Source organism: Cyphellophora europaea (genome assembly GCF_000365145.1).
Source record: "Cyphellophora europaea CBS 101466 unplaced genomic scaffold supercont1.6, whole genome shotgun sequence".
Classification (NCBI taxonomy): domain Eukaryota; kingdom Fungi; phylum Ascomycota; class Eurotiomycetes; order Chaetothyriales; family Cyphellophoraceae; genus Cyphellophora; species Cyphellophora europaea.
The window spans coordinates 840,721-867,384 of NW_008481812.1; the positions used below are offsets into that span (position 1 = coordinate 840,721).

The 26,664-nt window shown below is 54.2% G+C and overlaps 11 protein-coding genes across 11 annotated transcripts; 5 read left to right on the top strand and 6 right to left on the bottom strand.

The window, feature by feature from the left end:
• Window positions 1–777: 777 nt before the first annotated feature.
• Window positions 778–3,382, bottom strand: HMPREF1541_06532 (uncharacterized protein; the record flags this gene model as incomplete). Its single annotated transcript, XM_008720864.1, has 4 exons — window positions 778–1,037; window positions 1,088–1,310; window positions 1,364–1,407; window positions 1,462–3,382. 4 exons carry the CDS (start codon window positions 3,380–3,382, stop codon window positions 778–780), a joined length of 2,448 nt encoding a protein of 815 aa, XP_008719086.1.
• A 2,482-nt stretch (window positions 3,383–5,864) lies between these two features.
• Window positions 5,865–7,562, top strand: HMPREF1541_06533 (uncharacterized protein; the record flags this gene model as incomplete). Its single annotated transcript, XM_008720865.1, has 1 exon — window positions 5,865–7,562. One exon carries the CDS (start codon window positions 5,865–5,867, stop codon window positions 7,560–7,562), a length of 1,698 nt encoding a protein of 565 aa, XP_008719087.1.
• A 1,246-nt stretch (window positions 7,563–8,808) lies between these two features.
• On the top strand, window positions 8,809–9,806 carry HMPREF1541_06534 (uncharacterized protein; the record flags this gene model as incomplete). The annotated part of the gene is made up of 2 exons (XM_008720866.1): window positions 8,809–9,025; window positions 9,079–9,806. 2 exons carry the CDS (start codon window positions 8,809–8,811, stop codon window positions 9,804–9,806), a joined length of 945 nt encoding a protein of 314 aa, XP_008719088.1.
• Window positions 9,807–9,979: 173 nt separating this feature from the next.
• On the bottom strand, window positions 9,980–11,077 carry HMPREF1541_06535 (uncharacterized protein; the record flags this gene model as incomplete). Its single annotated transcript, XM_008720867.1, has 1 exon — window positions 9,980–11,077. The coding sequence occupies one exon, from the start codon at window positions 11,075–11,077 to the stop codon at window positions 9,980–9,982; it is 1,098 nt and encodes a 365-aa protein (XP_008719089.1).
• A 684-nt stretch (window positions 11,078–11,761) lies between these two features.
• Window positions 11,762–12,360, top strand: HMPREF1541_06536 (uncharacterized protein; the record flags this gene model as incomplete). Its single annotated transcript, XM_008720868.1, has 2 exons — window positions 11,762–12,169; window positions 12,229–12,360. The coding sequence occupies 2 exons, from the start codon at window positions 11,762–11,764 to the stop codon at window positions 12,358–12,360; spliced, it is 540 nt and encodes a 179-aa protein (XP_008719090.1).
• A 604-nt stretch (window positions 12,361–12,964) lies between these two features.
• On the bottom strand, window positions 12,965–14,095 carry HMPREF1541_06537 (uncharacterized protein; the record flags this gene model as incomplete). Its single annotated transcript, XM_008720869.1, has 1 exon — window positions 12,965–14,095. One exon carries the CDS (start codon window positions 14,093–14,095, stop codon window positions 12,965–12,967), a length of 1,131 nt encoding a protein of 376 aa, XP_008719091.1.
• Window positions 14,096–14,402: 307 nt separating this feature from the next.
• HMPREF1541_06538 (uncharacterized protein) lies at window positions 14,403–14,959 on the bottom strand (the record flags this gene model as incomplete). Its single annotated transcript, XM_008720870.1, has 3 exons — window positions 14,403–14,534; window positions 14,584–14,807; window positions 14,884–14,959. 3 exons carry the CDS (start codon window positions 14,957–14,959, stop codon window positions 14,403–14,405), a joined length of 432 nt encoding a protein of 143 aa, XP_008719092.1.
• Window positions 14,960–15,827: 868 nt separating this feature from the next.
• HMPREF1541_06539 (uncharacterized protein) lies at window positions 15,828–17,072 on the top strand (the record flags this gene model as incomplete). Its single annotated transcript, XM_008720871.1, has 1 exon — window positions 15,828–17,072. One exon carries the CDS (start codon window positions 15,828–15,830, stop codon window positions 17,070–17,072), a length of 1,245 nt encoding a protein of 414 aa, XP_008719093.1.
• Window positions 17,073–17,428: 356 nt separating this feature from the next.
• On the bottom strand, window positions 17,429–22,522 carry HMPREF1541_06540 (uncharacterized protein; the record flags this gene model as incomplete). Its single annotated transcript, XM_008720872.1, has 4 exons — window positions 17,429–18,640; window positions 18,697–18,881; window positions 18,951–21,088; window positions 21,234–22,522. The coding sequence occupies 4 exons, from the start codon at window positions 22,520–22,522 to the stop codon at window positions 17,429–17,431; spliced, it is 4,824 nt and encodes a 1,607-aa protein (XP_008719094.1).
• A 718-nt stretch (window positions 22,523–23,240) lies between these two features.
• Window positions 23,241–24,095, bottom strand: HMPREF1541_06541 (uncharacterized protein; the record flags this gene model as incomplete). Its single annotated transcript, XM_008720873.1, has 1 exon — window positions 23,241–24,095. One exon carries the CDS (start codon window positions 24,093–24,095, stop codon window positions 23,241–23,243), a length of 855 nt encoding a protein of 284 aa, XP_008719095.1.
• A 665-nt stretch (window positions 24,096–24,760) lies between these two features.
• HMPREF1541_06542 (uncharacterized protein) lies at window positions 24,761–26,420 on the top strand (the record flags this gene model as incomplete). Its single annotated transcript, XM_008720874.1, has 2 exons — window positions 24,761–25,294; window positions 25,401–26,420. The coding sequence occupies 2 exons, from the start codon at window positions 24,761–24,763 to the stop codon at window positions 26,418–26,420; spliced, it is 1,554 nt and encodes a 517-aa protein (XP_008719096.1).
• Window positions 26,421–26,664: the final 244 nt, after the last annotated feature.

Here is a 26,664-nt window from a genome sequence, read left to right on the forward strand (position 1 = left end):
TTTCTATCATTATGCCAAAGGTCCCACGTCCCTGGGGAGGCTACGGAGTATAGCCGCCATGGTGTTGCGGCCCCGCGGTGGCTTAGACTCAATCAAACTAGTTTTAAGGTGGCCCCAGCCTGTATGTACCAACTGCATTACGGGGGGGTCAGGGGGGTTCAACGGGTGGGTGGGGTGGCCTTGCGGCCCGTTCGTTGCCTATTCTGGCTTTTTACTGCCCCATTTTCCCGCCCGCGGGCCGCTGTGGCGGTGCTGTGGATCAGGTTGGTATACTCCTGTAGGTAGGTAGGTATTTGCCACTCGGTGTGATGCTCGCGCTGGAAGGTCTTTCTTATGACCTTTGTGCTTGAACTCCTGTTGCGCCACTTCCCACGTCCAGAGGAGATGTATTGCGCCTTACTAAGGCCAACGGAATCTCTCTGGGCCGGAGCGTGATGCAGGATTGGCTGGCGCCAAATAGATCGGATATGTCGTCGACGAAGCCCGGGAGCCAGCAGCGATTGCTAAGGGGGATACTGAGAACGTAACAGCAGTGGTTTGGGTGCAGCCGCAATCCCAGTGCACTGATGCACTGGTGCAGCCTGGACGCTGTTCTGATTGCGCTCATCCACGAGTACGGCAGCCGTTAGAAGAGGCAGTTTTGACGTCGAACTCAGGATTGCGGAAGCATGTAGCCATAGCAAACCAAATGATGTGTTCTGGTCGGAGGCTGACCTTGAAGGCATTACACAGGTGTCGTGGATCACTGGTGAGGAACCATCCCGGCGACCAAGCTGCCTATACATTATAGTTCTGCCGGAATTTGTTGCGCACATGCTCTGGACGATCCGAGTTGAGGCCGTCCAAGTACTCCTTGAACTCATGATGGCGCTTTAGTGCCTTCTTGAAGTGGTTGAGCTCGACGGTGATCCTCAGCTCGGTCTGCTGTTTGGAGTCTTGGTTCAAGGCACCTTTGAGAGTGGCGGAGTCCCTCCTCTGCAGGTTTTTCGCTTTCCGTTCAGCGTCAAGCCTAGCAAGCGCCAGAGCATTCTGCATGACTGCAAGGTGACGTTAATAGACTGGACCTCTTCCGCGGCAACGGACATACCTGTGCGGATCTCACGGCCATTCAAGTCTTTCTCGTAGCTGCAGACGTAGTCTCTTGCTTCCGAGTCCACGCGAATCCTCGCGTTATCCTCGTCGACCTCGTAGCGGTTGCAGAACCTCTCCCAGATCTCTTTCTGAGACACTTTGTTCAGTGATGGATATTTGATAGGGACAGTGATACGCGATATGAACGCGTCATCCATCTGGCCAGGCCTGTTTGTTGTCTGATGACAAGGTCAGCGATCGCCGCTCCGAGTGTTGGCGCAGGACGACATACCAAGAAAAGCACACCTGCGTAGTATTCGAGAGATCTCAAGAACACTAAGGACTGTCAGCTTCGGTCGCAGATCCGGATGAGGGCAATAGTGGACATACCAGTGGTCAGCTGATTTGGGTCCGGACCGTTGTTTGTACGTCTGGCAAGGAAGATGTCTGCTTCATCCATGAGGATTATAGCACCCCACTTAGCCCCCAACGAGAACCAGAGGCGTAGCTCCGTATCGAAAGCAGGCGCAAGATCCGACATGCTCAAGGATAGAAGCGGGCGCTTGGTATCGTTTGCCACACACTCTGCGGTCAACGTCTTGCCCGTGCCTGGAGGACCATACAAGAGAAATACCTGGCCTTCGCCCTTTCCTGGCACAAAGTCAGGCTGCAGTTGGGCTTGGTCTGATGAGTGCGTATTTGACCTTCGCCTGATTGTTTGTAGAACTTCTCGATCTGCAGATGTGTGGATAGTGAGTGCCGTTTCAAGCTGGTTTTCCTCGACGAACGGTGACTGCTCGCGGATGCCTTCGACGTGGAAACGCATCCATTTCTTATTGGCCAATGCCAGGCCGTTGATCATGCCCTCCAACAAGAAGAGATGCTCATCCGTTATCAGCTCGGACTGTGCCGGATCGCTGGTGTCGAGGTCAACATAGTTGCGAAATCTTCGGTAACCTCTCGCATCGCGAGCCTCTCGGGGAGTGCGCTCATCGTACGGTGTGTCGCGCCAGTCTACATCAACGGTTCGATATTGGCGTCGCCTCTCATCGGCATCAATGTTCTCCTCGTAGGCAATAGGGTCCAGGATGACGGCGCCTTCGTATGTAGCGTTTGCGTGTCTGAAGAGTCTGTGAGAACAGCCTTGCTTGATGAGGTTGAGGAACTGGTCGCCCCGCTGCTTGATGCGGGCCGCGCTCTGACCACCATCAGCCCGGTCATACCAATTCGCGGGTAGGAGGTCGAGTGACTCCAGAGAGCGAGGAGCGCGGAAATCTTCAATCTTGACCATCAGCGGCGCTCTCTTTAAGAATTGACCATCGTAGGTGAGATTCCAAACTTCGACGAGGTATCGTTGCACTCGACTTTGTTGCAAGAAGGCCTTGGGATCAGCAGTGCGAAACCTGGCTGATACAACGACATGTGCAGTCAGTATACCGTCAACCTCTCTATAGACGATCGTGCCTGGCGCATAAATCATCCACAAATGTCGAAACTCGATTTGCGGTACGGGTCTCTGCAGCTGCCGTAAAGCAGGTAAGACTGCGTGCTTATAGGACGGGGTCAGGATCTTGAGCAGAGTTCCGACATCGCGTGCAGTCCGGAGGTCGGTGATTGTCGGTAGAGCTTCGACTTTTCCGTATGGATTTCCCCATGGGAGACAGGAAGTGTCGCCGAGAGTCTCCATCTGAGCCTTGCAGCTGTCCAGCTCAGATCCATATTGCTCTCTGGCTTGAGCCGACCGAAGGAAAGTTTCAAAGCATGTTTTGATCTCTTTATAGTACAGCAGAAGACTGGGAAAGTTGAGGTCGTCGTCTGCATGGTGCGTGTGATAACCATAGGAAGCCTGCAGTGGGTCGTAGTCGACAATCTGATTGATAACGTCTTGAAGCCGTTTCGAGACTATGGTCAGGATGAGCCCGCGCATGCTGTCGGCGCTGCCATTCTTGCGAAAGTCGGGGCTGAGTGGCTTCTCCCACCAGGTTTGTGGGGTGTTGGCCTGCTCTGTGTTCTTCTCACCATCGGCAAGAGCTTCGACAATGATGGCAGAAGACTCGGAGTCGTCGGTGTCGCCTACATTATAGAAATCGCCGTATTTGACTCCCAAGAAGGGTTTGTCAAGGTAATGGATGCTTTCTTCACTTCCTTTCTTCAGGCGCAGTCCGTACAGTATCTCGGGTTTGACCTTTGGTGGTTTAGCCTCTGATTCGACTTGCGGTGGGACATCAGAAGCCTGGCCATCCTCCTGTGGTGGAGGCGCAGACGACTCAGGCTCTGACTCCGGCGTTGGAAGTGCTGCACTTGCGTCCATCATGGAGAATGAGAAGGAGAAGTAGATGGACTCTGTGAAAGTGCGTCTGATGTTGATGAGACATATATATTCGAGCACCAGAATCCTGGGGTAGAACTTTCGACAACCTGCATGCTCGCGCCGATCTTTCAGCTCTATGACCCAGCATTCTGTCACAGGGGACACGCATGATCATTGCGCCTTAGAATCTGGTCAAAATCCTCACAAAGGCCACATGAATCCAGTTAGCGAGGCTGCAAGTTGAGTGTCTAGTCTCAGGCATGCTTGCAAGAGCTGTGCTTTAGGTTCAGGCGGGCCACGGCACCGCCCCTCGGCTAGAGCTTAGCTACCTAATAGACGGGAAGCGCTTTCGCGTCATGTACATACGATACACGTCGCACCGGGGCTGCTAGCCATGGACACGAACGTGGTGTGACCGAGCAGATGTCGACCAGAACCGGTTGTTTCGAACCAAGTTCAATGTGAGCGTGGAGAATAGTCTGTACACGAGACGTACATCTGAAGGAGGGGTTGCCGTCCCTGGGCCGGATCGAGCCCCGATCACCCGGGATGGGCGATCACACTCCAAGCCTGGGCGGCCCTGCCGCCCGCTTATGTACATCGGCCTTCACAGGCACCCATTTTGACTCCGCACTGCAGCTTAAGATACAGGATTACTAGCAAGCACGCTCCAGTGTCACAGCGGAGGGCTGTCATGAGACGCTCTCGCTGACTTGGCGACCGTCTCGACGCCTTGTTGCCTCGAAGTGGTTCACGACAGCCTTGATGGCAAGCTCTTCCTCACGACTACCCGCTCGTTCCTGCTCCGCTGCCCGTGACCCCTCCTGTCCCACCTACAAACACCACCAGAACAGCGGCATAAGCTGCACCAGCCGCAAACACCTCTGCTCTTCGCGCGGTCGTCACCAGTTTGACCGTAGCTGCGAAGAGCGCCGTGAACAGTCCAATGAGCCCCATCGTCGTACCCCACTGATGGCTGAGATCAGGAACATAGCTGAGTGCCACGATCGGAGTGATGAGTAGCATTGCGGAGAGGAGCGTTGTGATCGAGGAAGCGGCGAGTGTTACATGGCGTAGGGCGAGGTAATTGTGGTGAGGGTGCGAGGTGTGCGTTATGCTGGCACGGGTCTGCGATACGTCTGAAGGCGGACGGCGACGGGATTGGAAGAGTGGTCCACAGTAGTTGATGAGGAAAGTCGTAAGTGGATCGCGTGGTGGTGGTCTTGCGAGAGACACAAAGTCTGTGTGGTGTACTTGTGGATGTGAAGGATCGAGCGGAAAGAGGTCTTCGCTGCTGCCTGAAAGAGTGGGAAACCGAGGAGTGTCGCCTCTACCTTTAGATGATGGGCCATAGTTGTGAAACGTTTTGCTGAGAGCCGTCAAGGTCTGCTGTGAAGGCGGTTGAAGGGAGAGAAGTTCTGAGGAGACCGCAAGAGCTTCGCGATACTCTTTCAGAGTTGTCCTAATCCGCATAGCCAACGTCCATCGCTTTTGCCAGCGGTCAAAATGTCCTGAATTCAAGCTGGCGGTCGAACCAGAGCCTGTGATTGTAGTCGGTTTCGGTCGTGGGCTGCTTCTCGGGCTAACAGAAGGACTCCGGCTGTTGGTTGATGTCCGCCTGCCATGGCAACATGCGCAGTTTCGCAGTTTCTGGTCAGGACCGAGACTCCCTCCACCACCAGCGGCCTCGAATGCTCCCCAATCCCTCGCTATCTGTCGTATCTCGGCATATGAATCGTCGTTCCGTGCGTCTTTGCTGTCTTCGATATCATATAGGTCCTGTAGTCGCTCCAGCCTCGTCAATTCGCTTTGAAAGTACAGCAGATTCCGGGCTGCTAGTCTGTCGAAACGCCTATAGACGGCGGTACTGTGATCATCGCGGTCGCTGGCGATGAAGCTGGCAAACGAGCCAAAGCCAGATATATATTGCTCTCGAGGCAACCCCTTTTCAAGGTGAACTGCTGCCGACGCTGCCATATACGCTGAGGTTGGTGTCGACGAGCCAGTAGGCCAGGATGCTCATGAGAGTCGCTGTGATCTGGACAAGAGTTCGTTGTACTTGTGGTATGAGGCTGAGTCTGTCCGATCGAAATCAGCCTGACGAAAGAAGCGTGGGGGGCTTTTGTGGCCTTCGAGTGCCACGATTGCCAATTAGCTAGGATGCTGCGAGTCTGCCCCAAGACCTCTGAGTACGTAGCAGGCGGTCCAAGCAGGCCTGCCTGCGATACGAAGTGCCAGCGAATCAAGCCTTGCCAACGCCAGCGGTTGGTGTGCTGGCATGCATAGGCCCAGGATGCACGGTGATGCATCGCTGCGCCTCAATGGTCTTGAGTGGTAGTTTGATCGGTATATTTGGCCCAGGTGACCACCCACTCAGCCTGATCGTCCAACGTCCAACGTCCACCTCCTCCGGACGTGTCATCGCCAACGATTTGGAGAGCCGTTCCGGCGACACATCATAATCATCGTGGGAGAACATCTGATGGACCTCCGAAATGACAAGCCTCCCACGGGAGTATTACCATATCGCGAGGAGCGACCTACGGGCACATTCTTCTCCTTCTTTAGGAAATGGGCAGCCGATAGACCGACTGCACCTCCGCAGACCACATCTCCAGAAAGAAGGGCATCTCCTGAAATCGGCTCGCTCGTCGAAAACCTTAGCCTTGGTGACCGTCCTAGATCTCAACAGCCATATATCTCTCATGCACGCACGACCGAACGATCACTTCAAGGTTCTAAACAATCTGAATACTCCGCCCAAGCTCCGACTGCCATTTCACTTACAACCTCTCCCCAGGTTATTCACGACACGCACCTCGACCCGGAGCCCGATGGTAGACAGTCGCGAGGTCTAGGCTCTTGGGTCCCAGAAGTACCTTCGGACCCACTCTTTGACAATGTTCCTTCCAGCCCAGTCGATGACTATGATATTGATCTACTAGAGGGTGGTACATCTTTGCTTCTTCAACCAGAGACTAAGCCTATCACTCATGATCAGCTCATCAACGAAGTCAAGGGAATGTATGCTGGACTGGTTCTGGTTGAACGCGAGTGTGTGAAGATCACTCCAGCACGCGCCACCCCTGCCGACGGACTCAGCCCTGGCCGACGGCAAAGATCAATCAATCTGCGCAGGATTGTGAACGAGCTGCTTCGTGCTTCGCCCGTGGATGCCACAGCTTCGCCTTTGCAACGCATCTTTAATACGTATGCCAGAGCCCTGGACATCATTGTGAATGGAAAAGCATCTGTCACGAACACGAACCTGCGGCAAGCACGGCCCGAGAGGTTGATGCTGCCCATCATTGCCAACCGCAGGATACGCGTAGACGCAGTCCCCGACACTATGGCTTCGCGGTGCGTCCTCAAAGAAGATTGGGCCATGGCGAACGGCATACCAATCGACCGCGATACCTCGGAGTCACACACCTTCGTGACTGCAACCGGACGCAAAATTTCCGCCATCGGTCGTGCATTCATGGATATTGCGTTTGCAGCCAGTCCCAGGGAGACTTATCGCTGTGAGTTCGCGGTGGTGAGACAGTGTGCTACAGATATGGTGATTGGAGAACCCTTCTTGAAGCTCACGGAGACACTGACAAAGTTCCGTGCGAGGCTCAAGAAGGTCGTGGCGCCGCTCAAGCAAGCTGTCAGGCTTATGCGCATGGATCCGGATCACCGGAAGCTCGATTGTCTGATCGACTCGGAACGAAGCTTGATCACCACCGATACAGGCTCTGATGTCGACCTCATATCTTCAGAATACGCTGAAAGGCGCGGTTGGAAGGTCACACCTTTGCCTGCAGAGGAAGGCTATGTCGTCCTCGCAGACGAATCAATAGAGAAGCTGGACGGGTATGTTGATATACCGATCATCGTAGGCGGCGCCCACATTCAGGTCCGTTTCTTCGTTCTGGACGGCCTGACTTGTGACGCGCTACTTGGCTGTGGCACACTCGATGCTCTTGATGTATTCCGGAAGCACAACGCTTCGTTAGTGGTTGTCGAGGGCCTCTCAGACCTGGCCCAGTTCCAGCTGATTGAGTGGCGACAAAAGCTCGATGATACACGAGCGTGGATCGATGAACAGACGGAGACAGTTGATGAAGATTTGCAGCCACTTCGAGATGGTAAGGACGTCCGTTGCCTCAGAAACCTCAGCTCACACGTTGGCTAGAACCTGAACCAAAACGAAAACAAGATCAAGTGAGCCGATGGTTCCGAAGAAGAACTTCCAGAAGCCACCGACAGAATACATGCGGTCCAGACGGCAAGCATCGCCCCCGGATCCGCTTATATTGGGAAATAACTAACATGCCACAGCACTGCGAGAAAAGCTACTTGCCAAGCTGGACGAAATCGACAACATACGACTCGACGCCAAGAGGAAAGCAGCCGAGGTGCGCCATTCGCTGGCCGGGTCCGATCTCGATCGTGCCAAACAGGCGGAGCGAGAACTCGATCTCCGCCACGCTCAGCTGAGAAGCAGGATCAATCTACTGGTGCAGAATGCGGGGAGCAGCCCACGATAAGAGTAACAGTCGTAGTCGCACATTAACGTGGTTTCCCACGAGATATGTGAAATGCAGCAGCGTGGGGAAGGTCTTCGCGAAGGACAGGTGCCATGTTCTAGCCCGAGGAACTGCTTGTACCGGTTTTGATGGGTAGGTACCGCCGGAGACATAGGACTGGTCGGATACACGATTCCGTGGGACGGGCATGCTATGGCAATCTCGTCGGAACCTCGATGGAAAGACGTGGAGATCGCATACCGAGCTTCTAGGGTTTGGGTTGGGGGTGTGATTTGGTTTATTGACGTTGGGCCGAATAAGGCAACCCCCGGGGGCTTGGCGGAGTTCGCCTCCACCCATGGATCAGGAGAGAGGATGCGAGAAGTAGTGGTGAGTGACAATAGTGGAACTTGGAACCCTCGAGGCATGCGACATAGATTCGTGCTAGAGAAGTTGAAACCAAGGGCGGGCAATTGGAGATCGGCTGTGGTAATCCAGACGTCTCAGGAGAATAGTTTCGGGCTGCAATCTCATTGACGGGGAGGTACCTCGTGAGCGGCGAGACGCTCAGCCAGCCAATCAGGCAGAATTGATCAGACTGATTGCTTCGTGCCAAAACGAAAACTCCGGCTTGCAGCATTCTCGGCGGCTTTTGTTGTGGGCGGTAGAGTACTTCAGCCTTGCCCATACGCATTCCGCCCAGGAGGCTCCACAACAGGAATGCGAATCAACAACCACAACAAGTGTGCACAGCGCACCATTATAATGAGGGCACGGGCACCCATCAATCGGTCTTGGTTTCCCCAGCTCGCCAACCATCGTTGCAAGAACATCTCACCCATCGTCACTCATTTTCGCGTCGACAATCCGACCCTTAGTCACTCTTTTCAGAAACCCAATATCTAATTCAAGATGCAGCGTGTTGCAGTATCCGGTGCCTTCGCGGCCCTTGCCTACCAGGCTGCCGCCGGTGTCGTCGCCCCTGCCCAAGACGCTGAGCTGAACTTCGTCGACCAGAAGTGGGCTGACGTGACTGTTGGTGACGCTTGGCCCGTCAAGTGGTCTGCTGGCAACGGCAACAAGCTGTCTCTCACCGTCAAGAACGCCACCTGGGAGCACAAGATCTGCGGTAAGTCCCAACAGAAAGGGTACGAGACGTTCTCGTTGCTGACAAGCGAACAGAGGAGGAGGCCGCCCCTGGCGAGTACGACTGGAAGGTTGATGTCCCCCATTGCGGTGCCAAATACACCTTCGAGGTTCAGCAGGATGAGTGCGAGACTCTCGAGTCTCCCGAGTTCGAGATCAAGTGCAAGGAGGGCGAGACCGAGTGGAACGATGGCGAGTGGTCCGACAACGGCGAGGAGGATGCCTCCAAGATCATCGTTGTTTACTACGAGGAGGACTGCAGCTGCACCAAGAGCAAGGCAACCGCTGCTCCTACTCACGGCAAGCCATCGTGGTACGACGACGAGCTGAAGTGCACCGTCACCTCTGAGGGCCCAGTTCCTACCGGATGGGTTGATGCTTCCAGCCCCGTCGCCCCTGCGCACACTTGGGCGGATGCCGCCAATGCTTCCGCAGCTTGGGGCGACAACGCAGCGCCAGCCACCACCGGTACTGACGCTGCTCACACTTGGGCTGATGCCCCAGTTGCTCCGGCCACCACTGGTACCGACGCTGCCCAGACCTGGGCCGATGCACCAGTTGCGCCAGCGACTGCCGCTACTGATGCTGCCCAGACCTGGGCCGATGCCCCAGTTGCGCCAGCGAGTGCTGCCCCAGTTGCCCCTGCAGCGGTGAACCCTGGCAAGGGTGGCAACGGCGTGGCTGACTACACTGGTGCCGCCAGCCAGCTGACTGCCTCCTTCGGTGCGCTTGCCGCCGTCTTCTTCGCTGCCCTCGCTCTGTAAGAGCTGAAGTGGGAAAGTTTGGTCTGTGTTTCCGGATTCTTGTGATTAAGTTCTGCATGTGGGAGGTTCTTCATGGTTTGGGGGTTGGATCTCTCAGGAGTATATCCGGCTGTAATTTCTAACGCTGAGACCATGACATAATCTGATTTGTTGTTAATTGAAAATTATGATCGTCATAACTGTCTTTCTGCTCTGGCTTTGCTGACTTCGGCACTGGAGAATGAGAAGGGGCTTTTGGCCAGATCAGGTGATCGTGGGCTGAGCGCAACTGCAAACAGATCATCGGGATCGTCTGACGTCGTAGCACCCGTCTCAGTAAGACTCGGAATGTTGGAGATGAAGTTCAGGGACGGCCCCGACTCACCCGCCGCCTGTTGCTGAAGAATTGAGGCAGGTGGTGCTTGGGCAGTCATTCGCTTGGGGGTCGTCCTTGAGGCAGATTTTGGTGAGGCAGGATCCGCGCGAAACGCAGAGAAGGACGAATAAGCCATATCGCTGACTTCGGGAGACAGTGGGTGAAGCTCACTCGTTGGCGTATTGGCCCTCGCAGCGAGGTCCTTTTCACTGGTACCGAGGCTCAACCCCTTCAACTTTTCACTAAGGCGGTGGCTGTTCGGAGATTGTGGCGGCATTGCAGAGGGACTGACGGATGCAGATTGCTGAGCAGATGTGGCAGCGCTGATATCCAAAGCCGCCGGCTTGGTCTGCAGACCGAAATTGTCTTGGATCCAATCCCTCTCGGCTATGGCCATCTCAAGGGCGATACCCTCAAGGTTGTGCTCTTGCTCTCTTTGAATTTCTCTCTCTAGCGACTGCAGTCTCTTTTTCGCCCAGATGGTGTGCAAAACGCCTTTCTTCCCGCTGGCCTTGGCCGTGGCACCCAGCTCCGGCGTGAAAATCGCGGGCAGCGGTTTCACTGTCATCTTCAAAGCCTCTGAGGGAGCATTGCCGGCATCGATAGGCGATTGATATGCCAGAGTCAGGTGCGGCGGGACCGCGGCAGACGGTGGGATAAGGAAGTAACTCCGGCGGATCTTGTCGGAAGGTCGATCGTCAGCAGGGAAGACTGTGCGTTTGCCAGACCACGAAACGTGCCATGTGCCCTGCTGATGTCTGGACTGGTCGTCTTGCCACTCGACCATCATGACTTTGGTGCCTTCATTGCCGCGGCCGGCCTCGAATTCGAAGCGAGCAAGCGCGGTGACCCCCATCAAGGTATCTGGGGTGATAGGGGTTACTGGCGTCGGAGGAGCAACGGCGTGTTCAGCCATGGTGTCTGCGTTGAAGACGGGGCTGACGAAGGGCAGCAGGTCGAGGTCAGGTCTAGCTATCTATATTTGACAGCAGCGGCAACGAAACAATTCCGGGGCTTTGAAAATACGAAAGCATAAATCAAAGACGCGAGTTCGATGCATCCTACCGCGTGGAGGCCTGGCGGTGCTGCGGTAGCATCCGCTCGAGCAGTGCAGCGTGACTGGCTAAGCGACTTGGTTGAAGCAGATTGCCTTGTCCTTGACCTGCTTCCTGGCCTGCTAGACAAGGGAGGGGCGCCCAACGGAAGGGCTCAAAGTTAACGCCGACTGGGAGAAGCTCCAGCCTAATTTGAGCTCTTTCCAGGCTTCTAGAAAATCATTCAGTGGAGCATAGATCGCCGCCCCTAAAATAAGCACCAATGATTGCGCTTAGGGGCCCCGAGCCTGTTCGCGTCGGTGTTTGAACTGCACGCCTAGAAAGCCAGAGGGTACGAGTTTTTTTAGCTTATGAGCCTCCAGGCCATCAAGTATGATGATTCTGCTGACCACAAGGCCGCAACCACAGCTCTGGAGCACGCCTCGTGGCAAGTGCTGACCTCAAAGTTCCGGACGCAAAGCAGAATCATCGCTAAGATCAGATCAGTGGGCCAGCTTTGGTGACACAGCAGTTTTATGATCCCCCGGCTGCCTCATCACCCTACTATGGTCATGGTGGCGGAACCCCTCGCATCTCTAGATCGGCTCCAGTATGGCGGCTGTTTGTGCGAAGCAGTCAAGTATCAGGTCCAAGGTCCACCCTCCCTGAGATACCTGTGCCACTGTCGAAATTGTCAGAGAGCCACAGGATCCACCTTCCAGGCAAACTGTTTTTTCGCTCGTGCGGGCTTTGATGTGACTCAAGGCAAGGACAAGCTTTCGGTGTTCCAGTTCAAAGGCACGGGCTCTGGAAGCGACCAACGTCGCCATTTCTGCACCCTCTGCGGCACCCCATTGTTCATCTTTCCCGGCAACAAGGAGGAGATTGTGGTGGTGTATGCGGGGACGCTCGATGACTTCAACGACGACTTCGTGCCCACGCAGGAATGCTGGGTCAAGCAGAGACGCAGCTGGGTAAGTGGTGTAGAAGGAGCAGAGTGTTTTCAAGAGAGCCGACCGTTGGCAAGCGGCAGGCCACATGCGACTCAGTAACCACTTCAGGGCTTATCAGTGGCGCCCAAGTTGACGTCGATGTCGACTTCGGCACAAATCGCCGCGTCGGACCTACCTCATGGTCGATCATGGACGGGTGCAGGAGGGAGTGATCGATCATCTTGAAGAGCTTGAGGAGGTTCACGCGGACCTTGCTTGGTTGTGCCACCTTGAAAGAGAGGGTGTTGTGGAGCTCATTGAGCTCAAAGTGGGAGTTAGTACGGCAAGAGCAAAGAGTTGAACGTTGGTCGAGTGGTTCTATGCAAGGAATGGAAGGCGTTGAAATACAGGCATAGAGTTCTTGGATGACCATTCATGATCTTCTTGATGTCTTTGTCATCGTATTATAGACGGTCAGGAGGAATCGTCGATGCAGCTGACGTACACCAGCTGCTGTATGGAACAATTAGCTGGCTCGACTTCGATTCCTGATATGCGTCTAAATGACCGTGGTGTCACTCCCAACAGCTAACATGAAGCTGGTCATTTATGCGCCGTCGAGCTGGTGAGACTTCCATTTCTGATATGTCGTGGATGCCCATACAGTCTCATCCTGCTACGGCAATACCACGGGTCTCTTTGGCCTCGACAAGACCCCCAAATCTGGAAATACTTCAAGCGCTCTGTCACCATAGAGTGTGCTTTAAACTAATACTTTTGCTCTCGCACGGCTTTCAACTCGGATACAGCATGGTCTTATCTCACCTCCACCCGACATTAAGCTCGTCTCTTTCCCTTCTGTAAGGCTTTCAACTCGTTCAAGTCCCATGTCGTCTCTCGTCCTGCAGCTTTGTCCTTGGCCTCAAAATAGTCCCGTGCCTCCTGGATCATGCGTGCCTGAAAGTCCGGTAGACTCTCTCCAGCAGCCCTGGCATCTTTCGTCATGTGCGACAACGTCTTCGGAAGCATGTCGTCGAGAGCAGCATTGAGGCCTGGTTTCTCCGGATGGCGACCGTAGGCACGTAGTATGTACTCGGCGGCGTGTGGGGCCACGTCAAGATTTGCGGGAGGCATCGGATCTCGCTTCGTGGAGCCATGTTGGCGCGGGACGGAGGTCGTTTCCCTGAATGGAAGGGACTGGCTGCGGGTGGCACTTCTTGATGGAGGTGACGAGCTGTCAGTGTCGCTGTCCAGTAGACTGATGACTTGACTTTGTCGTTTCGAAGGTCCTTGTTGGACTGGACCAGAGACTGCGTAGCTAGGCGGATAACACTGCTTGCGACTGGGGAATCGTAGCGGTGTCTCAACACTATCGTTGCTCTTAAGGTCGAGAATTTCGATTGCGCTCTTCTTGGGAATCTGACCGTTGGCTATGTCAGTGGCTGGAGATTGGTGAACGCGCTTGCGTTTGGGGCCCGTTGAACGACCCGCTCTTCCCTTGTTCTCGAATTTGAGGTGCCAATATCCTTGCAGCTCGTTCTCCAGATTGTTCAGCTTTCTCAGATCCTCGAGCCAAAAACCCTCGGACAAATTCGCCACGCTGGATGGGGGATGGGAGGTCCAGGTGCACTGGTCCGAGCACCACTTGCGATATGTCTCAACTTCGTTTAACACATAAGCTGCGATTTCCTTGTCGCCATCCATGATCTGCTGGTGCAGCGCTAGTAGTCCAGTGTCGCCAGCGTACCTGAGCTGATATGAAGTGTAAGCTATGACCCACTTGTCAAGCTCTTTGGCGGCCGGAGCGAGGTTATTCTGTAGAATGATGAGCATGCCACGAAGCTCGACATTTCGACAATTACTGAGGATTTCAGACGTTAGTCTGATCATTCGATCGCAGTTCCTTGGTGGGGGATGGTTCTTCGCTGTCGGAAGCGGGCCTCGGCGTTCGATGGCTGAATCTTCCATGATGAGACTGAATGAGAAGATGAGGGATAGACGATCAATCGATGGTCAGCTATGGAGGATGATGATATCTTTGTACTTCAGGTGCCGTGAACATCATGACTAAGAGTCAAAGCAGCAATCGCGTTGGCTTACTTGTAGCAATCAAGGACAAGGGATAGAGATGAGAGGCGTTACGTTGACAAAGTGATGCCAAGCGAGGCGTGCCTATGCTTCCTAACCACAACCACTGTTTCCCTGTCACAGTCACAGTCACTGCGCAACTGATCTTTTGCCAGCACTACAGAGAATTCAAGTGACTACTTTGTACTTAGCGGAAATCCTTCTTGAGCATGTACAAACCGCCGTAATTGCCTTCCGTATCCTCATAGTGTTGCATGTATGCTCGAGTTCCCTCTGGCTCTGCCTCGGTCATCTTCTTGCCTCCAGCAGCGACTACCTTCTGTACCGTTTCAGTCAATGAGGTCCACCCCAATGTGTGCATTGCTCACCTCTATGGTACTTTTCAACTCGTCTACCATGAGATAGATGACTGGACTACCCTTTCCCTGAGTTCGCAGAAAGTCCTCCGCTTGGACCTTAGTGATGCCCCCGCCGGGTGAGGTAGGCCCGAGACTGAAATGTACGATTTCATTAGGGTCTTCTTCTCGTCCGTCCATTGTTGTAATGGAGTCTCGAAACTTCCACCCAAACACCTCTTCGTAGAACTTCCGAGCTAACGCAGACTTAGCGAAAAGCCTCATCCCTAAAGGCTGAGCACGCTCTCAGCTTTCATCGCATCAAGAGCCTACCTCGAAGCACGTCAGTAGCGAAGAGATTGATCCAACACGGGGTTCCATGGGCAGGCGGTGTCCAAGATTCAGCCATGCTTGGGAAATCAATTTATTCAGATAGATCGTGATGGCCGTTCTCACCGACGTCCTAGTATCTAGTCAGATCCTGAAAGACTCCACGAGCACACAATAATGCCCCATCTTCGATGATATAACCCATCCCAGGACAACATAACGAGACGTCAGCTCGGCTTACCCCTCATCTACAATATGCGAATACGAAGCCGGTCCAGCTTTCTCGTCCTACTTGGATAGCGCGTTTCTGCCTAGAGTGCTTGTCGGACGCGTCCAGTCAACGCTAACGTGCACGCGTGGCACTCACGAAGTCAGGTGCCCCTCCCCACCGAATCGAGACTTGCAACCATTGGGCAGCATTGTTGCCGAACTCGTCTTGACATCGCTTCCCCATCTCATTTTCTCACCTACGGCAGGGACAAATGCAGCGGATGCAGCACATGAAACAGGAGAACTGCACGCAGATCCTGATCCAGTAATCATACCACAGGCTGGCTGAAATAGCCTGCTGAAAACGATGGTCAGCTAGGCGTGCTATTCTGGGGGCATGCAGACGCCTCGGTAGTAGCTTTGGGAGTAACCAGAAACGGGAGGCTCCAGGCAGTAGTGCAACCGCTGATGACGAACCACTGGGACCCTTGCACACTGGGCCACCTGGATTGGCCGATCAGCACCATTTTGTTGCGCAGCTGGTACATACCCTCTTCTTGGACATGTTGGATACCTGGCGATGTATATGTCAGGAGGTGAGAGTCGGGTTGACAGCATTGTCGCAGTGCGAGCTTTCCACAATACACCGATGAGCCGCTGACGTTTCGTTTGTCCTGCATCACCGACCCCAATCAACCAACAGGCGACCTCGCAACCTCAACCTCAGGACAGTCAAGATGGGAAAGCGAACCCTGTTCACCAACATCACCCCCCTGCCGTCGAGCGTGACGAAGGAGATTGCTATCGCTATGCTTCACAATCACGACGAGATGATCGAGCTGAATCCTATGGTTATCGAGCATCATCCCATCAAAACCCCGCGAGACGCTCCGGCGGACGAATTTCTCGACTGTGTCTGGCAAGAGTTAACAGATAAGGTGCACTACCTGCCGGGCGGCCTTGTCAAGGGCAAAGTGTCGTACAAAGCTTGCTTTCATGACCTGCCCACTGGATTGCAAACACATATCTACGCACCAACCGGGCTGGACATCAGAGAAAAGTGGACGATATGCGGCACCTTGCCCGGTGAGCCTCCCGAACGACGAGAGTTGGGATCCAATGCTCCATCATCTGGTCTCTATCTGAAAGAAGAAGGCGATATGCGGTGCAACCGGTTGCTTAGTAGCTTTGTCCGAAGGAATCTTGATGAAGCGCACAAGGTTCTCGTTGAGCGAATCATGAGGAAGGCACAGTTACTGGAACAGCATAGATCGACCTTCTCCCTGCAGAAGCGTAGCGACACCTTCTCACCCGAGAACTTTTATAACACTGGACCCTCTCAAACATCGCAATCCTCACGCAACACAACCCCCGGCGGAGGTTTTCAGCCTGGTTCCCATATGTCTCAGTCCAGAATCCTGCAATCACCGACATTGCAATCACCTGCGACAACGTCCCATACGCCTCAACGACATGCTCAACACCCCTCGTACCCTCCGCCCAGTCTCGCCGAACACCCTGCTTTCCGTAACGAAAACAACCCTGATCATTCCGCCCAACATCAAGGCCACAACTACAGCAGAAGCTGGTCCACAAACGGCTCGACCACTTACGCCCCATCGCAGGGCTCTCAACCCACCCAGAACAGTGCCTTCTACGCATCGACTCCCCTACCGCAGCAGCAAGCCCGGCAAGCAAAGCAGCAATTTGTGGCCGAGCTTCCAGGCTCAGAACCACCGGAAATGCAATCGCTGAGTCCGCCATCGGGAGAATCATCCGAGCGCGATTATCGTTACAGCGTGCTAAGCGAGCTGAGCAGCGATGTACCCGCTGGTGGCACGGATCGTGGAAGCATAGTGAGTGACCTGGCCCCGCAGCAGCAGGTCTGGCGGCAGAAGTACGGGAATGGCCATGCTGCCTACAGCGGAGCAGAATTCTCTCCGCAGCAGCAGCAACAACAGCACCAACAGCGATGGATGTGAACGTAGGTGCAGGAGATGTACTGAAAAGGACGGATGTACGAGTAGAGCCGAGTTTACATTTCGAGCGCTGGCGTTGGTCGGTATTATGAGAGCTCTTCAGAGAGTTACAGATCATATAGCGAAATTCTAGAAATCCTACGCATCCCATTCAGAGGAACGCACGACACGAAAATGTATCTAACACAGCAGAAGAAAACGGAGCGAGAATCACATGAACGCCAATGCTTCAATTCTCTCCTGGATGACCAGCTAATTACGGTCAACCCATGTGCAGCCCGAAAAGCGAACGCGACATTTTCCTCCCATTCTCGCCCGTAACTTCACTACACAAACACAACCTACCTCATCACACCTTTTCACGCCGCCCCGTTCCCGTCTCCGTCTCCTTCACCAATAATCCCCAACAACTCCCTCCGCTCCCCACTCTCCTCAACCAACCCCCTAAACACCCCGCCTCCCCTCCCCATCAACTTCTTCGGCGTGTCAAACTCCACCACCCTCCCCTCACCCAAGACGAGAATTCGATCAAAGTCCGCAATGGTGCTCAGGCGGTGCGCGATGACGATGAGCGTCGCGTCGCCAAATTCCTCGCGGATGCTGCGCTGGATCAGCGCGTCCGTCTCCATGTCCACCGCCGAGGTGGCTTCGTCGAGGACCATGATCTTGGGTCGGGAGACGATGGCGCGCGCCAGGCAGAGGAGCTGGCGCTGGCCTTGCGAGAGGTTGAGGCCGCCTTCGGAGATCTTGCTGTGGAGGGAGCGGAAGGGGTTTTTGTTGTCGTTTGTGGTGATTGTGGTCGGTGTGGCGGGCGTGGTGGCGATGGGCGTCGGGGTCTGTGTGCCGCTGGCGGGGCCGGCGGAGGCGTGCGTGCTGGCGATCAGGTGGACGCGGGCGAGCGCGTCGCGCAGCGAGGCGTCGCTGTGTTGGTTGAAGGGGTCGAGGTTGCTGCGCACGGTGCCGGAGAAGAGGACGGGGTCTTGCGGGATGATGGCGAGGCGGGAGCGGAGGTCGTGTAGGTTGATGCCGGCGATGTCGACGCCGTCGATGTGGATGGTCCCCGAGCGCGCCTCGAGGAAGCGGAAGAGCGCGAGGGTCAAGCTGGACTTGCCGGCGCCGGTGCGGCCCACAACGCCGATGCGCTGGTTGGATGTCACGCTGAAGGTGAGGCCTTTGAGAACGGGAGGCAGATCGGGTGCGTAGGAGACTACCAGGTCGTTGACTTCGAGCTCGCCACGCGTGGGCCAGGCGGCCGGTGGGGCGGTGCCGGTCTGCTTTTCGAGCGTGATGTTGCTGTACTCGACGATACGCTCCGTGGCGTTGGAATCGAGCTCAACGTTGCTGTACTGCCGAAGCATCCAGATGACAGCTTCAGAGAGGCTGAGGGCGAAGGAAAGGGCGAAGCCAGCGAGTGAGGCATCGATGCCGCGGATGGAGACGATCAGTGCGGCAACAATGGCAGCAAATACGGCGCCTACCATGTTCAGACGGAAGCCCATCCAGCGATTGAAAAGCCAGAGGTGCCAGTAGGCGCGGCAGTGAGTGTCGATGCGATGGTACATGCGCTCGATCTGGACGCAAATGTTAGCCATCCTCTAGCTAGTCAAGGACTAGGACTAGCACTTACATATGCGTCAGCTTTGTCAAAGGCACGAACAGTGGCGATACCGGTGAGCACGCTACCGAATTGCTCAAAGACTGGCGATTTGGCATTGGACTCGAGCCGCTTCACTTCTCGGGCGCCAGCCAAGTAGCGAAGCGCGTAGAAGAGGCAGGCTCCTAGAAGCACGAGAGCAAAAATGATCATAAATGCTGTCAACCGTTAGCTGAGGCCAGAACCGAGCAGTTGCGTATGCTCTGTACTCTTGCGGGATAACCTACGAGACACCACGACTCCGGCGATAACCACAGCCACAACTTGCATCGCATTGTGCAACATGAAGCTAATATCGTAGGCGATGCGACTGTCGATCATGTTGAAGTCGGACGTGAAGCGGTTCAAGATACGGCCGACTGGAATGGTATCGAGCCAGCGCAGCGGCGCGCGTAGGACAGCGTAGGTCAGACTTTCGAACAAGACTTTGGACGCACGGATCGAAGCCACCATAACAGCAAAGTAGCGCACTGTGCCGATGATCCAAGCTAGAAGCGAAATGCCGAGATAGACGCCGAGATAATATGCCAAATCGCCATCCAATTCGGTCGCCTTGAGCCTGCTGGCGTAGTGATGGATGTGGTGGCCGGTCTGTTTGACAAGGTGCACGCCGAGAGCGCTCCGATCCGCAGACTCGGTATGATATGAGCGCGTCCAGACGCTGATCCAGTACGACCGGGCCAGGTACACGAGGATCCAGATTGCGAACGCCAGCATGATCAGCGTCCAATAACTGAAGCCGCCGCAAGCTCGAATATACTCGGCGTAAACCTTCCATTTGACCGTACCAGTCTCTCGCGTCTCATCTTCGGTAAACTTCTTGGGAGGATCGGCCTGCTTCTTCACGATACCATTCTCGATTGTAGCATGAGAACGCCTTCGGGTCAGGTCCGGTGACCGTGCGGAGAGAGCGGATTCGCGGCGTGACTTTTTCGACTGGTTGGTCATTATTTTCTGCAGACCACCACCATCATCGACAGCAAGCTCCTGCTTGGCCACGTCTTCTTCTTCTTTCTGGGTCTCTTCGACATCTTGGGCGAGGATGTTGCTAAGCTGGCCGCTCTTTCGGAGCTCGTCGGTCATGCCAGCAGTGTCGACAGTACCATCTGCCAGGAGGACGCTGTACTTTGTCTTCGGTAGACACAGAGCCACGTGGTGGGTGACTAAAATTCTGGTCCGGCCCTCACACAGCTCGCCTGTGAGTGCTTTCTCATAGAGATGACGGCCAACATTTGCATCCACGGCACTGAATATGTCATCCAAGACCAGAACTCCCGCTCTGGAGTACAATGCCCGGGCGAACGAAACACGCCACTTCTGTCCACCACTCAAATTGATACCATTTGCACCAATATCGGTTTGCTCACCGTCTTCAAGCATGTCCAAATCCTTCTCCAGGGCAGCGACATGCAGGACCTTCTGGTAACGCTCATTGTCCAGTGGCAGACCAAATAGAATGTTGTCCCGGATTGTGGCGTTTTCAATCCAGGGAATCTGCGCTACGTAGGCGATGGACGAAGGAATTATCCAGTCGCGCTTTGTGGCCTTTGAATCGTACCTCTCGGCGGCCTTCGGAGGCTTAGGTACTGCAACACTTCCGCCGAGCACTTCAGCCTCGCCGATGATCGAGGAGAGCAGCAGCGACTTGCCACTACCTGTACGTCCAGAGACGACACTTAGCTCGCCCTTGGGAAACTCCAGGTTCAGGTCCCGCAGCTTGAACAGGTCCTCTTCCTCAGGCTTGTCTGATGGCCAGGAAATCGTTGCACCAGTGAACTCGACTTGCGGCCCGTCAATGAGGCGATCGTCTCGCTCAGGAGAATCGAGATATGCTTGAATACGAGCAGCACTAACCAAAGCGTCCAGGAGATCGGTGACCATCTCTGGTATGATTGCTAACGTCATTTCGATGGCTTCGAAGACGGAAATGGTTGTAAATGCCACCGAGGCAGTCAATTGCTGGTGGATGATCGCGTACACCGTTAGTGAGATGGCTGACAGCATGACGGGACCAAAGATCCAAATACTGATCAGACTTGCATCATAGATGAACACGCGCCATTGCGTGCCGAGCTCCTTTCTCCGAGTCTGTAGGATTTTCTCGTACCACTCACGCTCGAGCGCACTGAATTTGATCTGGCGGATACCCTGAAGAGCCTCAGTGACGACCGCCATCTTCTGATCGCGATATTTCATAAGATGGTCCTGTTCCGCAGCATACTTCTTTGATACCCAAATGTTCAAAGGGGTGATGATCGCCGGCGCGATGAAGCCGGCCAGCATTGGAATCCAACCGATGAGATTGACAAGGAAGGCAATGGCAAAGGTGAGTTTGATCACACTGCCCAGGAAAATGTAGTTGAACCTGCCATAGTCAGTAATGAAGGTCTCCCAAGCGCAAGGACTCGAGCTTAATGGCAAGCAGGCTGGCTGCTGAGTTTCGACGAGCACTTGAGTAGTCACGCACGGTCTCGTCGCCGCACAAAATGAACCGAATCGGGTTGACTTACATGGCAAAGTCTGATATCCGCTTGGAGTCGATTCCGACCAAGTTTATGGTGCTCTGACGGGTCTTGGCGGTATCTTCCTCCTCCTCGTCATCCTCAGGGATGGTGTCTTCGTCTTTCTTTGGCCCTGCTGCCTCATTCAGGGTGATTTCTCCGTTGGCGAGCTTAGCGTCGACATCGGAAGTTTTAGTGACCCCCTTGACGTCTTTTCGTCGGATCGCCTTCCCAAAGACTACAGCAGACAGCTGTTCATATACCGGCACACCGACTCTCATGAAAGCGACAAAGAACATGTATGCCTCGACCCAGCTAGATATCGTGACCGAGATACCAAGCCCAGCCACAAGAAGCCATGCCTTGAGTCCAACATTGATCCCTTCGTCACGCTGTTCCAGAATCTTGAGGATGAAGTAAAGTGCAATCTGCGGTAAGAAGTTCGTAATCGAGCAGATTGCTTGAAGGATCCACTGCAAAATAAAAGGCCCACGATGAGCCCAGAATATCGACTTCCACAATTTATCCTTCTTTCCGACCGCCTCGAAGCGGGTTCTCAGCGTCTCGGCACGGTTTTTATATGAGAGCTCCGGCAGGTCGGCATAGTCTAACCCACGATTGCGAATGGCGTATAAAAGGACTTCCGTAGGCCAGGAGAAGGTGAGCTTGCCCAGTACAGATACCGTGTGCTGTCTGTCAACCACTTTTTCATTCCGGTAAACGTCAGGTCGTCTAGGGATTAGTAGACTTGTGAACATTAAGCCTAGGGCAATGAACCACTGCAGCAGCGACAGCGTCAAGTGAATGTTACGAGGCAGGTCGACAGCCTCCTGTTGCCATAGTGAGATGTTTTCGACGGCGACGGCGACCAGGATCGCCAAGTACGATGCTGCACTGTAGATTCCCAACTGGTACTTTTCGGTACATTGCGGTGTAGTGTATATGACCACAGATTGGGCCAAGAGCAAGACCCATGTGCCGAATTGAAGCCACTGCTCAAGCTGCAACGAAAGCGAAGGACGTGTTGTGATGATGAATGCAAACGCCAGCGCATCGGCGGTAGCAACAGCCGATCCTAGCAAGAGCACCAGTCGCTGCACTATATCCGAATAGGATGCCTCTGATAGATCAGTAGCAGCCCCATCTTGGTCCTCATAGCGATCTGATAGTGGTTGATACTGGTCCTTTCGCTTGCGTATCCGCTGCATAAGTCGTGTCAGCGAAGGAATCGTGAGCAGCGAGACCACGGTGAGGCAGGCGATGGCCACCGCCACCGAGGCCGTTGTAGAGCCGGCCATTGCTTGAGCCTGAGGAGTAGTTGTTGCGAAGAAGATTTCAATCCTCCATGGGAGATCGACACGAAATGTGCAGAGCTCTATGCAGAGCCCGATGGTTCGATGATCGCCTCAATTCGGATTTTCGGGGCTGTTCTTTCGTAAGGTGGAGCTTGCTTGCCACTGCGGCTCTTGGTGGCGGAGAATGTAGTTTTGAAGAGAGCCGAGACAATACCACTCTGGTGCGGGACTCTAAGCAAAGATTTTGTAGTAATTAATCAGGGTTCACCGATGTTTTGGTGCTCTAATGCGAATACGGCAGGTCAAAGCATCCAAGGATCAAAGCCATAGCGGCGGAATAGTGCTGCAGTGGTTTCTGCATGATTGTCGCTAACCTCCGCAAAAGACATGCAGCTTCGTCATCATTGGTTCCTGCAAGACTTCACCTCCCCATTGGTGACTCAAAGCTGGTTCTCGTTGTGCAGTGTCGGCGAGCATGTACAGAAGTCAAGACAGTGTGAGTCACAGGGAGTCCGCATGTATGTAACATGGCACCCATTCAAGCCATTGAGGTAGCACCCAAGAACGATGGGCGTGGACAGATACGAGAAATAAACTACTCCCTCGCCCCCGTCACATTGGATATGCGGAGAGTGGGCAGAAAGTGAGAATTCAGGGTATTTTTAAGAACACTCAAGAAGAACTTTGGTCATTGCCTATTTATCTAGAATACATTGAGACGTTAATTTGAGTCGATGACGACGAGCTCAGCGTCAGCCTCTCCCACGCTTTCCACGGTTAGGATATCACCGGCATTGACCTTGCTGATGTAGGCGCCGTCTCCCTCATTCAAAACCGTCTCTCCGGCCAGCTTGATCTTGGCCTTTCCATTTTGTGTCGCTGGTAGGTGGACGTAAGTCTTGCGGTCGGTCTTGTTGGTGATGTAGTTCTCGCCGCCAATCTTGTAGTCAAATGTCTTCCCAGGCTCGACGATGCCAGCAGAGAAGATCAGATCAGCGTGAATTGGAATTGTACCCTCCAAGACAGGGATAGCAGCCTGCTCATCTTCCTTGGTGGCTTTCGGACCCGCCTTCAGAGGCGTTATGATGGGCACAAAGGCCATACGCTTGGCTTCCTCGGGGAAGGTCATGGTGTGATAGTTGGGAGGGAGGCCCCGCTTCCAAGGCATGGCCCAGATCTGGAGGAAATGGACCCAGGAGGAGTTGTGCTCGTTCTGCTCGCTGTGTGCGATACCCGTACCGCCGGTGGTGAACTGGACATCGGAGCGTCGCATTCGGTAGAATTGCTTGCTGTTATCAGATTCGGCCCCTTTCGCTTGCATGGAGTCTCTATGGGTCAGCTCTCCCGATAGGACATAGCTGAAGATTTCTGCATCTCTATGGGGGTGCGTAGGGAAGCCCTGGTTGGGGGCAACCCGGTCTTCGTTCAGCACTCTGAGAGCTCCGAATTGCTCGTTCCGAGGATCGTAGTATGATGCGAAGCTAAAGGTGTGTGCTGTCTTGAGCCAACCGTGGTCGGCATGGCCGCGTTCAGCAGACCTTCGGGGAACGATCTTTGCGTGAGTGAGGTTGGACATGGTGGCTCTGAGAACGCCAGATGGTCGCATAGAATTGTCTTGAGGTTCTGTCGGGGTGTTAAGCATGTAACTTATCACGATTGTAGCGATTGCTGTGAAGGTTGTGAGGAGAAATGACTTTTGGATGGGCCCGAGTTGCAGCATCGAGGCGGGCGAGGGTGAATAAATACTAGTACCTTGCAATTCTTCCAGAGCCGTCCAGCTGAAGCGAGAGGAATTGCTCAATGTGTATTTGACACGATTTACTCATTGCTTTGAACGAACGAACCAATCCTCGCCTGTGGAACCAGCAGCTGGCTGCGAAGGGGAAGCGCAAAGCTGCGACAAGCTGCGTCGCTGACTTGAAATTGTGTCAGCAGCTTGGAGTGACTAAAAAGACACTTATACCAAGGCGGCTTAGCGTTCGAGGTTGACGACATCCCTCCGTGGCTCTTTCCGCACTTCTTTACCAATCATTTCCTCAGCATCTGCGGTACATCGATGTGCAATATCTTCGTCAACCCTGGTGCCGTGGCCGGAAGAACTGTTCCGTGGCACAACCTACGTGGATCCGGTGTGAGGAAAGCGTTGTCGGACAGTCCAGAAGGTGGCTGCTGCATACGTTCAATAGGTCCACTGCCGCGTGCGACCTCAACCACTGTTGTGCAACTCGATCCCATGGCTTGATGAAGCGAAGTCGTTCCACATCGTCTTCCAGCGCCGCCTCCTATACTACCGCAGCAGATGACACACAAGCACAAGCTATTGTTGTAAAGGCGCCTGAATCTCTTGCACGTGGCGTTTCACCTCCTCCAATCCGGCAGAAAGCCACCTTCAAGCAGAAGGACAACTCTGATGGCAAGCAAGACTCGTCCCGCGAACCTACGACCGCTCAGGTGGAGGCTGGTCTTGTAGATGTTGACGACCATGTCGCTTTTTTCTCTTCAAAGCTTGCCACCTATACAAGACCATGTTCCCCGGACCCACGCCTTGATCATGCAGACTGGCTGGATCTCTATCATCGCAACCAGTCCTCTTATGGGCACCATTTCGTGATTCACCAGCACGACCACCCCATCGCTGGCACTCACTATGACCTACGGTTGCAGATCAACAGCACAAGCTCGATCAGCTTCGCCATCATGTATGGCCTGCCAGGTGACCCTAACTCTCGACGGCTGAACAGAAATGCCACCGAGACCCGGGTTCACTGCCTATGGGTAAGAGCACCAAGATTTCACTGCCTGAGACTCACTGCTTCGGTTGAGCTCCTCCCTTGCCTGGTTGAAACGTACTCGATGCCTCCGGAGCGCTGACACATTACAGAATCATCTTATCGAGACCGCCTCGACTCAAACTGGGAGCCTCTTGATTTGGGACAGTGGCGAGTATGAAGTGCTTGAGAAGAGTTCATCAAAGGCCACTAAGGACTCCGAGACCGATCCTGATTCTCAATCATTCAGTCCAGCCAGTACCGCATACGCATGTCTATCCGAGCCTGAGAAGCTTGCCCTAGCATTCTCACACCGCAAAATCCGTCTTCGCCTCCATGGAACCCGTCTTCCCCGAAACTACACTCTGTACCTCCGCCTAACAAAAGAAAATGACTGCAGTACGCAACCTAAAGCTCCGGCCTTCAAACGCCGCCGCAAAGTGACCATACCACCACCTGCGCCTTCCCGTTCTCGGCGCAATAGCACCACTTCGACCTCTTCAAGTTCACCTTCATCGCAACAGGAGAGTGATGTTTCGACTGCAACCCGTACGCCAGCTCACCGTCGCTTGCGTTACACCGTCTCTTCACTCAAGCGCACTGCGTCGCCGCCTCACCGAGACCGAGCTTTCGCGGCGTCGACCGCGTCTAAATTGGAGTCCATGGCATCGGAAACGACTTCAGCCCAGATATCTGTTCGTAAAACAAGCAAATCAATTTCGGAGCACACCATAGGCGATGAAGAAGCGGCAGGTGCTTCAGGCAGTGACGAGGATGAAGCTATTCGACGTAATAATGCCTACCCAGGCGCATCGAACACGGTCGGAAGCATACACCAACGCAAATGGTACATGTCCATGGACAGGACGCTTAGCGGGTTTGTACCCATTCCCACCCCAAAGGATATCAATCATCATGCGAGAACGTGGTGGATTCCGAGAACTAGGATAGACTTGGGTAAAGGAGGAAGCGGGCAGGAAGCACAGGGCGCAGAAGGTTTTGATAGATTTCACGTCCTAGGGCGCGAGCACGAGAAAAGTGTTGTTACAGGCAGGCTAGCAGCTGAGATACTGACGGATGAAGGCGTAGAAAGCTACGTGCCACGGGGACGCTGGAGAGCTGTCACTGAGTGAGGCTGATGTCTAGGTAGCCAGCACAGACCCCTTCAGAGCCGCACCTTCGTCATCGTTTTGATGTCAGACATTTTCATCACGGGGTCAGAAGTAACAATCTTCGCCTCGAGGCAAGTCAAACTCACGATACGGCACCATAGTGCTCGGTGCAAAGCCCATGAACTCGGAATTCATGGTTGTGAACACTGGCAAGCTATACCGTGCTGAGGTCGGGAATGTGTACGTTACCCCTGAAATTGGACCA